The 12,123-nt window shown below is 35.1% G+C and overlaps 4 protein-coding genes across 5 annotated transcripts; 2 read left to right on the top strand and 2 right to left on the bottom strand.

Annotated features, from left to right (window-relative positions):
• The first annotated feature begins 1,692 nt into the window (after nt 1–1,692).
• LOC105232612 (uncharacterized) lies at nt 1,693–4,149 on the top strand. Its single transcript, XM_011214362.4, has 6 exons — nt 1,693–1,866; nt 2,227–2,362; nt 2,454–2,617; nt 2,702–2,836; nt 2,899–3,106; nt 3,739–4,149. The coding sequence occupies exons 1-6, from the start codon at nt 1,843–1,845 to the stop codon at nt 4,044–4,046; spliced, it is 975 nt and encodes a 324-aa protein (XP_011212664.3). The 5' UTR covers nt 1,693–1,842; the 3' UTR covers nt 4,047–4,149.
• LOC105232720 (chronophin) lies at nt 4,141–6,966 on the bottom strand. Its single transcript, XM_049454845.1, has 5 exons — nt 6,835–6,966; nt 5,775–5,880; nt 5,207–5,367; nt 5,013–5,147; nt 4,141–4,941 (listed from the first exon to the last, which is right to left on the bottom strand). The coding sequence occupies exons 1-5, from the start codon at nt 6,841–6,843 to the stop codon at nt 4,402–4,404; spliced, it is 951 nt and encodes a 316-aa protein (XP_049310802.1). The 5' UTR covers nt 6,844–6,966; the 3' UTR covers nt 4,141–4,401.
• A 1,848-nt stretch (nt 6,967–8,814) lies between these two features.
• On the top strand, nt 8,815–10,424 carry L12r1 (Loss of heterozygosity 12 chromosomal region 1 protein-like protein). Its single transcript, XM_011214328.4, has one exon. The coding sequence runs from the start codon at nt 9,100–9,102 to the stop codon at nt 10,081–10,083; it is 984 nt and encodes a 327-aa protein (XP_011212630.1). The 5' UTR covers nt 8,815–9,099; the 3' UTR covers nt 10,084–10,424.
• On the bottom strand, nt 10,410–11,962 carry LOC105232599 (AH receptor-interacting protein). 2 transcript variants are annotated; one of them, XM_049454942.1, is made up of 4 exons: nt 11,591–11,962; nt 11,179–11,528; nt 10,744–11,097; nt 10,410–10,668 (listed from the first exon to the last, which is right to left on the bottom strand). In XM_049454942.1, the coding sequence occupies exons 1-4, from the start codon at nt 11,852–11,854 to the stop codon at nt 10,656–10,658; spliced, it is 981 nt and encodes a 326-aa protein (XP_049310899.1). In that variant the 5' UTR covers nt 11,855–11,962; the 3' UTR covers nt 10,410–10,655. The 2 variants fall into 2 exon arrangements, with proteins under 2 accessions (XP_049310899.1, XP_011212652.2); XM_011214350.4 differs by having other exon boundaries at nt 10,748–11,097.
• Nucleotides 11,963–12,123: the final 161 nt, after the last annotated feature.

The raw sequence follows: 12,123 nt of genomic DNA, 5'->3' as shown, positions 1-12,123 counted from the left end.
CGATGAAGCAGACGATCCCTTGCCCGACCATGAAGAAGTTCGAATAGCAATTACCCGTCCGAGAACAACAAAGCGGAGGGGGCCGATGGATTGCCAGCCGTGCTATTCAAATACGGCGGCGAAGAACTGATAAGGAGCATGCATCAACTTCTTTGTAAAATATGGTCGGACGAAAGCATGCCCAACGATTGGAAATTAAGTGTGCTTTGCCCAATCCACAAAAAGGAAGACACCACAATCTGCGCAAACTACCGTGGTAAAAGCCTCCTTAACATCGCGTATAAGATTCTATTGAGTGGATAAAGACTGAAGCCCACCTTCAATAAACTGATTGGACCTTAATAGTATGGCTTCAGGTCCTGAAAATAAACAGATATTCACCATGCGCCAAATCTGGGAAAAGACCCGTCAAAAGGGAGTCGACACGGAGGGCATGAAAAGGAGCTCCCTTTATGCCGCTATGTTTGAATTTGGTATCCCCGCCAAACTAATGTATCTGCGTAAACTGATGTTGAGCAATACCAAATGCTCCGACAGCATCGGGAAGAACTTCTTCAAGCTGTTCGATACCAAATGAGGATTCAGACAAGGCAACTCCCTTTCGTACGACTTCATCAATCTACTCTTGGAGAAAATAATTCCAGCTGGATCCCACGTCTCTGTTGACAGTCATATCTTCGAAGTCGTAGAAAATTTTGTCTATCGTGGAAAGGACGATCAGCTGATGAGCTGGTGAGTTTTTTATCATATACCTGAACTGCGAATGCCCAGCTCTAGCACAGATCCGACACAAAACACTTGGAATCCATCAAGCACCAAACCTTGAATGGATTTCCACCAAAAGCATATCGGACATAAGTAGTTTCATCGAAACCTCAAAATGGTTTGAGGGAGAAGGTGAAACGTAATAGCAGATACAGAAGGTTCTACGAACAGTGTATCAAAATGCCTACTACCTACCTACTAGTGCCAACTTTAGCTAAATCGTGGGTTCCTTTAATCGTCTTCGATTCTTAATATGAAAAGCGCTGATCTCCCTCACTATTCTCCAGGAGATCCTAAAAAATATATTTCAAATACCATGTGTCACCTCGTAATTCACCTATTTTGTAGTTAAACATGGCGAGAAATGCCGGCAAATCTTCAAATTCCAATATACAGATATAGTTTTACGTTATTGAAATGAAGGGATTTTTCACGTCTGCACTATACAATTATTTTTACTAACTGACAAATTCCGATTTAAAAAAGGGTCTACAATGATGGTATGGGTGCGACTAAGTAAGATCACTTCAGCAAAAAAATCCTGAGATATTTGATGCTTCTGATTCAGAATGAAATATTCGAAACAAAATAGCCTCGAAATTAACTACAGAGGGTGTAACCAAATGAAGTGATATTATGGACGACTGATAAACCCAAAAAGACGTGGACCCTATAACCGTAAAATACAAAATTTTTATGGAGAAATGGCTTATCTGACTTAGTCAAATCCATTAAACAAGTCTCATATAACAGGTTTACTCAAGTACCCCTCAAACATATTTCATTGTGACATACTCAAACAGTCGCCCTAATACCCCTAATACCAATTTCAAGAAAGATAACAACCTATTTTATTAAAGGCTCGACAAGCACGGTGCAGCGCAGTTCAATCAGTAACTATTTATCAGATTTCATATAAGAAAGATCAGTTATCGCCGGGTCGTGCCCGTGTGAAGTCAACTCAATAATTTAGCGGATTTTATCTCAAAAGCGTTCAGTGTCGCAGCGCAGCGGTTTTTACTTTTCAATTGAAGAGATCCCCAGATATCGAGTTGGGAGCAATCGCATTGAAGCGCAATGGAGCATAAAGTTAACAGTGAGGTATGAGATGGGTCCAGGACAGCTGGGAGTTCGTGAGTGCAAGTGAAATCCTTCGAACGTTTTTTAGAAGGATTCCGAGAAAAAAATACCCTGCTTGGTGTGCAAACAAAAGTTCTTTCAGCATTAGTGAATTTCTCAAATGTGAAAATATAAGGGGCCTACAATCTGCTATCTAAAGCTATTAGTTTTCTAAGCAGTATTTGTCTAAGACCCACAATCTTCTCAGAAGAAGGCGCAACATTTTCATTGTTCTGCATTTCGAAGTTGCTCCAACCCTGTCAATTAAGAAATAAGATACTTTCTTATGTATTTTAAGACACCACTAAGAATTTTACTTTGTTTCTACTTTCGTTATTTAAGAAATCGAGTTCCGAGCTAATATCAAAGTTGGAACATCCAAAAAACCCAATTGCCATCAAGTACCTCAATGAACTGACGCTCAAGCAGCGGCAAGACTTTTTCGACTCCTTCGATTTAATACTTTGTGATTGCGATGGTAAGTCATGAATATTTCGAAAGCCAGCTTTAAACACCCTTTACTATATGGACATCGACTGGATAATGCCAATAAACTGCTTTATCAATAGACGTCATATGGCAGACACATCATGGGCTCTTGCCTGGCTCTCCGGAAGCGATCGATTATCTCAAACGGCAGGGCAAAGAAGTCATCTATGTCACAAACAATAGCTTATCACCCATTGATATGCTATTGAAAAAATTTGAACGATTCGGTATCGAGGTGAAGAAGGTAATGTGACAATGTGTTCGCCAAACCGCCGGAATAAATTATGGAAATTCACATTTTGTCTTTCTTCTCGGACCGCCTCCACAGCATGAGATTGTGTTTCCAGCACAGACAATTTGCGATTATTTGAAGTCCATTCAATTTGACGGTCTCATCTTCTGCCTCACTTCAGAAGCGTTTAAGTCGCTGCTCCGTGAGGCTGGCTTCAATTTGGTGGATGAGGTGAGCAAATTGAATGCGAGGTCTCGGTAAATATGTGTAGTAAGTGCACTTTACTTTTTCAGCTCGTCGGTTACGCAGAAAATTTCCAAGACTTTCATCCGCTCATAAACAGCGATGACCCTGTTAAGGCAGTTATTATTGATACGGACTTAAATTTGACGGTATCGAAGTTGATACGAGCCCATGGCTATTTGAGAAAGAATCCAGAGTGCCTATTTATTGGCGGAGCTGGTGACACACTCAACACGGTCGGCGGAAAGGATATTATAGGTAGGGGCTTGGCAAATATTTTAGACGAAATTACGAAGGTTTATTTTTAGACCATATTGTAATATCGGTTTTAGAGAAATACTATTCGAAAATTGTTGAAATCGTGGGTTACACAATATAAAACGAAAGCAGAATCTTCCTTTTGAGGTTAGCTTTGCAAAATGCGCGCTGAGTTCAGAAATATTAGGAAAGTTTAGGAAGACTCAGATAGGAATGGTTCAGCTGACGTCTACTAATCATTTCATAAATGAACTAGCATATTAAGGTTCACAGAAGTTAGACGTTAGTCACCGGGTTAGATGAGTGGTATATTCTGAGAGATATTATTCAAATAAAGAGACTTGTCAAAGTTGTTGTTTAAATCTCGGAGATTGCAGCGAGGTTTTCGTGGAATACTTGAGGCTTGAGATTCCTTAGGATATTAGATCCAGAAAAAAATATTGTAGATTGATTACAATAGTCAGATATAAATTCTATATGTTTAAAGGCTACTATACTTTCTTAAGTTAGCAAAGGTTTTTAAGAAAGCATTTTTTGAGGTTATAAAATACTATCGAACTAAAGTTTAAGATGTCCAGTTCCCTTCTTTTGTCGCAAATAAATACATATGTAAATATAACACTATTTTTAAGGACCCGGCACATTTATGTCAATACTCGAAAACACTACACAGCGTAAGGCTTTAGTATTGGGCAAACCGGGCGTGGGCTTACGGGACTTTATAATGGACAAGCATAAAATCAAAAACGCTAGACGTTGCCTCTTTATCGGTGACAGCATTGTTTCAGACATCCGCTTCGCCAAAGTGTGTGGTTTTCAAAGTCTGCTGGTGCTCACCGGCACTACAACGCCAGAGGATTTGAAATCGAAGCTGACTGAGACAGACACGCCGGATTATGTAAGCGAATGCTTGGGCGATTTGAATGGATTTCTTTCATAGTTTTACATGTATTTATTTATTTGTTTATATAACTTGTTTTCATTGTTTAATATTTTAGTAAAATGCCTGCAAATGTGATAAATAAAACACAAGCTTCTTGAAACCAACTTGTTTTATAAAATGAAAACGCAATAAATTTAAAAAGTATGTTTGAGTTTCATAACAATTCTAGAGCTTAACTGATAATTCATTAGTATTCATTAGGGCGGTTCTCATAGTTAAAATAATTATTTTTATATTAAAATACGCTGTAATTACATTTTTGGGCTAAAAAATCAAGAATTAAGTGGTAAAGTCTGAACGTATCTTAATATAAATTTTAATTACCACCCTAACGTATATAACAAACCACTACTCACACTTCCGCCTTCTTCAAATCCTTCAAAAATTCAATGAAATCGCCCATACTGTCAGCATAGTAGTCTGGTATATGAACTGGATCGGTTTCCGCTAGCATTTTCTCCAAATTACAACCACCGCTCAGCACGAGCAGCGTCTGGAAGCCGCATTGCGAGCCAAAGCCAACATCCTGCTCCAACATATCGCCAATCATAAGCACGCGCTTCCTCTCCTTTATACCAAAATTCTTCAACAGCATCTCCGCCAATTCCTTGCCTGGCTTGCCCAACGTAATCAGACGCTTCTTACTGGAATCGGCGATGATTTGCGCAAACGAACATGGTCCGATGATATCCACGCCCTTGGCGAATGGTAAGAATTTGTCGCTGGCGCCCAAAATCAGTATGCAATCCGGGTGACGCAGGAAGAGGTGTGCGCGTATGAGATTCAACGAGGACATATTGAAGTCAACATCAAGTATAACGGCACGCACAGGCTCGTCGCTGAAGATATGATTGGCTAACTCGCTGTAAGTTTCCTTAATGATTTTCAAAGGCTGGTATGGAGGGAAAGTGTTGATTAAGTTAAACAAAAAATAAGCTTTTTTTTATACAAGCGTGTGCTTACACCAAAAATGAATTCATAGCCCGCCTCGCGTAGACTGTTCTTAAAATTGTCGGTTGCCATAACATAGATGAGCCCCTTGAAGTGAATACTATCGAGATATTGCACAACACTCTTGGCGGGGTACACGAATTCGCTCTAAAATATATATAAAAGATAATAAATATAATTAAAATAGACGGTAGTCGTTGACGAACTGCATTAAATTCGATGCCAAGCTCTTTGAAACGTTGTGCATAATCACGCATGGTTCGCACGCCATTGTTGGTTACGAAGCTGAATTTTTTACCGGCATCCGCGAGTGCTTTGAACCCTTCCGCAGCACGTGGAATGTACTCATCACGCGCCCAAACTACGCCTATGGATGAGAGGGGTTGGTAAATGATTAAATTACACTAGTTTACAGCCCAAAAGGTATAGTCTGTAAAATTGTGGTTTGTAAGCTTATCTCGAAAATCTCCACAATTTTTCTAAAATAATTTGAAGAGTGATGGATCGAACAAATAACTGGTATAAGTCGACGAAACTGGTATAATAGATTAAAATAACGGTTAATTATACCGCTTTCGATACAATTTAGCAGCAGGACACAAATACAGTTAAACAAGATGAAAATATTGACAAATACCGGTAGTTTTTTTTTTTGTAAGCAATTTCAACATTTAATTTTTAAGGTAGGACAAAGTAATTGTGTTGATTTTCGGTTTCAGTGAATGCTCTGGCTCTTATAAAAATCTTAACTTACTGGCAAATTTCAATTCTTACCATCTACATCGGAGAATATGCGATCAAACGAATTCAAGAATTCACGTTTTTCCTTTGCATTCAATTTCAGAATATGTCTTGAGGTTTTTCGTGTAGTCTCTCCTTTCTAAAACAGCAAATGTTAGTGGGTATTATTTTTTTTTTTTCAAAATAATTTGTTTGGTTAAATTAAAATAAATATATATACATAGATTTAGTATTTATTATATACATATATTTTTGTGTAGTATTTTTTTTTTGTTTATGCTCCTACACATTTTATTATAATTTTTTTTGTTTTTTTTTATTTTGATTATTTTTTTTATGGCATCTACTTATTAATAATATAATGAACAGCAGTTTTGTGGAGTATTTTATGTATTTTTATTTATTTTTTTTTTTTTGTTTTTCTCCTACACATTTTGTTTATTATTATTTTTTTGTATTTTTATTATTTTATTTTTATATCGTCTATTCATTTATAATATGATAAACTGCACTCACATTTATTTACACATATTTATTATTTTTATTTATACCAACTGCAAATTTCCATAAAATGCATTAAACAATAACTTTTTCCGCAAAACAAATAATACAAAAGTTTTTTTTGCTAATAAGTAAAGTTATAAATATTACCAACTACCTTAAGACTCTTCCTGGATTTAAATACTTAAAAGATGAAGAAAGTCGCCAAATAAACATGCGCTTATCTATAATTATTTTACACAGGTGTGTACAACCTATGCAACCTAAAAATTGACATAACTGTATCGTTTAAACTTCTTAACTGAATTCTGACATGTCAGAGAAAAATTAGACTTTTTTTATAAAAACATGCATACTTATGTATATGCATATCAAAAATAAAAATAAAACACTGACCATACATATATTTGTTTATCTTTTTCTATAAGCTAGCAATAATATTTATAGAAGTGCAAATAACTGCTTTAATTAATAAATTTTTAAGTAACTTCATTTATTTGCCACATGTTGAACATTGCTTTTATCACCACCACCAATAAAGTTCTCACATACTGCCGACACTTAAAAAAAAAAACATTGAAAATATATTTACATTAGCCATGTTGTATTTGTTGTAAATTCAGTAAGCGCTTAGTGTTGATTAATTTTAATTTAATGTTGATTTCGTTGCAACAACCGCACTTTTGTTCTATTCGCCGCTATTTTATCAACTGCACTGAATTCGCAACATTAAAACGCTGATTTACAGCGCCAAAGAGGCACTTACATTTGATTAAAACATATTTACATCTAATGCCTTACACATATTTATAGCTTACATACATTTTTATTACAAGTCAGGTATGTCAAACGAGTGTATCCTATTACAAATGCGATATCTATGCTATTACTAAATATACATATATCACTTTTGTCTATATACATATGTTTGTATTTGTTTATTAAAACAACTTATTTTACTCTTTGGTTTTTTGATTAATTTCTAATAAGTTTTAAGCAAAATTATGTTTCGTATTTGAATTTGGTAATACACATAGCACATACAAATTTACAAATTTTAGTAATACAAAACACTAATAAAAAAGTTAAAAACATCAATGCTCAACCTAAAGTGAATAAGCCAAGTGAGATTTATTTTCTGCACCACATGCATACATACATACATATTTATTAATCAATTTATATTGCTGCTTTGACAAACGCACACGCGCAAAACGTATTTCACGTTTTAATAGAAATTGATATTATTCACCTCATTAAGTAAAAGTATTAATTACAAAAGTAGGGAAACATTTGCTTGTAACGTATGCCGCAACTCATGTGTAAAAAATTATATATACAAGTGCATACGTAAAGTAAAGCCTGCATATAAACACATACACATAAATAATGTTTAAACATGTGTGCAAGCATGAATATTCATTTTAAATACTGTTTATATGCACTTTATCTGAAAATACCATATTGATAATGTAAATATTTGCATTAAACCTGTGCTTAGCGAGGAGTTTAAAGACCGCAAGTCACTTTGCATATTCGATTATTTGGCTTCTTCTGGTTGCACTTACTTTCGCGCTTTTTATTATAAAAATTTCTGCCGCAAAATGGAGAAAAATTTTAAATTCAATATAAACAAACTATAAATAAAATAAAATTGTATACTGGTCTGGATTAATACAAATTAAGATATACATACCTTACTTAATTATGTAATATTTGCTTTGCTGAAAACTTTAGTGACGAATATTTACCGAAATTTGAGCACCTTGAGATTCTGTCCACGACTTTTTATTATTACAAAGAAAGTTGGCATAGTACTCGTAACTTTATTGTTTTATGAGCACACTAAACATGTATATTTAAATGAACTCAATATTAAATTTACAACCGAATTGACACATTGACTTGTATATTTTTTATATTTGCGGTAAATGTTAGCTTAAACCTGTCACAATCGCTTTATTCTCAAACTTGCAGCTATAAATTATAATTTATTAAAAAATTAATCATTAACATTGCGTATTTTGTTATATATAAATTTAAATATGGAATCTATTCAACTTTTTCTATGAATAAGTTACATACACTTTTAATAATACTTTTTAAGTATGTATAGCTGTTTTGTTGTGTTTCTCTCAATTTGCCTATTAAAATATCTTATTTTGTGTCTCCACCCATCATACCATCATCCCTAAGTTCTACAAAACACACAGTTATATACACATATTGAATAATTATTATATTATGTCTTATAAAATCTTTAACGCTTTTAAACTTCAACCTTTAAAATTAAAATAATGCCGGAAATTGAATTATCTCAATCTAAAATCAGCTGATTTGGGGTGCATTCACAATAGTAATAGAAAAACGAAAAGCCTTGAAATGCATAAATATCAGCAACTAAAAAATTTCAATAAAGTCTGAGGAAACCTTTAACAAATTTTTGATAAACGCTATTAATTCAAGCCTTTATAATTTATTTTATTTTTGTCCTAAGAATATAATTGAAATTATTTATAATTACAATTTCAAGCACTATTCTGAACCTCCCCTTAAAAGCAGCTGACATGTAAAAACAACAAATACAATTGTTCGTATTGGTTGTTGTTTTGCAGATTGTTGTTTTGAGAGCGAATTTTATTCGAGTTAAAATACTTAAACAAATAAACATTTTGTGTCAGTAAAATAAATATAAATAATTATAATTTTGTGTCAAATTCGATAAACATATTGCAAGAACACGTTATAAGTTCAAAGTAAGATTTCGTTTGCACCAATCACAAACCGAAAAATCAATAGAACAAAGTTCTTTGACAAAGCGCCGTACAGCTTATAACTACACAAAACATATAGTAAGATGGGAGCTGAGCATTCCCAGCAACGAGCGGAGGCAGATGGACGAGAAATTTTTGAGAGTGATTTAAAAATCACACTTGGCAATACAAGGCAATCACATAGTGCCACACCCACTGGTAGCACAAAACGACGTAGTGGTCGACAAAGCACAAGCAGTGCTGGCTCCAATCGTGGCAGTAAACATATCGTTGAGACAGTAACAGCAACTGCATCTCCGACTACCTCTGTAGAGCTAAGTCGACCACCTTCGCCACCACTGAGTGTATGCTCTGACTTGCCTTACGTTTCTTATACAGATCGTCCTATAGGTGACTCACCGAAGATTCGAAATAAACCACATAGTCGTCACCAACAAGCGAACAGTATAAATCGTAGTGCAGGTATACGCAAGTCTTTTGGCACAGGTGCTACACCAAAGCGTCCGCAATCTACTTCTGGTACAATAGTGATTGTTAAACCAGGCGCGCGTGATGCAGACTACGATGCAGATGCAGATTTGACGCGTTTGCGTAACATTCCACAATTCCTGCCTGTACTACGTGACTCTATAACAACAGCAGCCTTCACACGAGATCAGGAAGTGTTAGAGCGTTTGAATGCGCAACATTTAGTGAATATTTGTAGTCGCATGCAAACACATTTAAATCTTTGCGCCACACAAGTAACTCAAGAACAAAATCATCTTGTTGAACGTACAAAAGTTGTTAGCAATTCCATAACAACATTGTTTGCTTCGTTTGTGGACATGCAGAAAACGTATGCCGCTTATGCCGAACAATTCTCCAAGGTGCGTACTATATCACAACAACTGAGTCGGTGTAACTCCTTGCTGCATGACAATATAGCAAATTTGGAAGCTATAAATAATTTTCTTGATGTTGAAGATCGTTTGGAGCCTTTCATTTGGCGCACAGATGATGGTAAGCAGCGTGGTGAAGCGGAAGGTGCACCTGGTGGAGGTAGTGGGCGACTGACGCGTATGTAGTGCGTTTGAGTGAATGCTAGTCGCTAATTGTTCTTTCACATAAACGTTGGCGCTATTCTGGCAAAACGATCCAATCTGGAAAAGCAATATTTTCTTTTCTCAGGCGTAAAATCGTTATCATTGTTGTTATAAGACTTTAATCCCACGGTCTAGTTTTGATTAGGGTCGAATGTGTAATTTGAATTAAGTTTTTGTTGTGTTTAAGAGCTATGTGATGTAAATACAATTACAAGATAAATCTTGTAATTTCTAATTGTTGTAAGACAGTAATTTAAAAATACTAATCTTCAAGGTTTACTGTTTAAATAAATAAGAGGATAGAAAAATAAAATTATTACATACATTCATTTATTTATATATAGTTCCTCAGTTAGTTGATATAAGTACTAATACATTAATACATATATTTATACACATAATACTCGTGTATGTTTCAATCACTATTTAAAATAAAATAACAATTACTACTATCTAAAACTATTCTAGATTCTTTTCACATGTAAAACATCAACAGCATTTTGTGCTATCAGTTTAGTGCACTAGAGACCTTAGTACCCTTGTTAATATTCCATTTACTGTTGAGAGCTGTCAAATATAGCAACGCTTGCACAACAGTAAACAACGTTGACATTCACGTATTGCAAAAAAATATTCACCTACTTACATATATAAATTAAAAAAGTTTTTAGGCGCAATTTATCCTCAGCATCACGTTTACGTTGCTCCGCATCGATAGCTTGTAGTTCTTTATTTACGGTAGCTGTTAATGTTGGATCTAGTTCGGCTGCTTTCAGAAAATCACTACGTGCCTCTGTTGGATTCCAAGCACCACCATGTGCTTTAGCTCGGCGAAACAAAGCCTTAACATTGTCTTTATCTAAATTCAACACCTCAGTACAATGCTCTATAACCGCATAGTAATCGCGATCTAATAGACGACATTGGGCATAATTCAATAGCAATGGCACTTTGATAGCGGCTAAAGCCAACCACTCCACATCGTGTGGTTTTTCTCTGCAATAAACAAATTTGATAGAAATACAAAACATATACATATATATGTACATAAATTGTAACAAGTGTGCAGTTACGTACTTTGTCATAAGCTGCTCAATCATACCGACGGCTTTGCGGTAACATTCCTCTGCTTCTTTATAATTTCTTTCTTTGTATAAATTATTGCCCTTTTCACGTAATGCCTCTTGTGCATTCATCTTTTCCTCGTCATTCATTTGCCAAAGGTCCTTTTCATAATTTTTCGACTGCTCGATAGAAAATAACTCGATGATGAATTCCAAATCACTTGGTTTGGAGATCAACTCATCGAGATCTTTATAGCCAATACCTTCATTTTGTAGGGTCATAGCACAACAGTGTCGGCGCTGTTCAACCTTTTTAGACACGTCTCGTAATACTTTCGATATGAAAGGATATTGGGTGACCAACTACTTGTACATTTGATGTTATTAGTAAGAGCCAAGTTAAGTACAGGTAGTGCATTACTCACCGTTTTGTGCACTGTAAATTTGGCAACTTCGTTGAGTGCCATCTTTTGTACTATAACTTCCCAAACCTCCAATTTAAACTTTTTACCGAGCACCAATTCCATTGGTTGACCCATTTTTCGGCTGTCGTCCAGTGTGGAGCCATCGTCAACTCTTTTAGTCTGAAAGTGAAATTTGACTCGTGTGCCCGGTTTGAGTGGTACGTATTCTTTACCAGGATGTATGGTGTGTTTGGTAATTAAAGCGTCGTCAAAAGCAGGCGACATGTTTATTTGTTTAGAAATTCAAAGTATATATTAAAGTTTTAAGGATTTATAAATTTGTTGCACTGTTATTTGATAAGAAACGAATGCTGCTTCTATGTCGCTCGGAAGTTCACAGTGGCACTTAAAAATAAAAAATATTAAACGAATAATTTATTTTTTAAGGATACATATAAAAAAAAAACTAACGACAATCACGTAGAAGCTAATTGTTGTAAAGAATGAGCTAACAAGGATTAATAACTGTATGATTCTACTATTAAGATTTATCT

The sequence above is a fragment of the Bactrocera dorsalis genome, chromosome 4 (genome assembly GCF_023373825.1).
Source record: "Bactrocera dorsalis isolate Fly_Bdor chromosome 4, ASM2337382v1, whole genome shotgun sequence".
Taxonomy (NCBI): domain Eukaryota; kingdom Metazoa; phylum Arthropoda; class Insecta; order Diptera; family Tephritidae; genus Bactrocera; species Bactrocera dorsalis.
The sequence above is the reverse complement of the archived record's forward strand: the minus strand, read 5'-3'. Positions and strand labels throughout refer to the sequence as shown.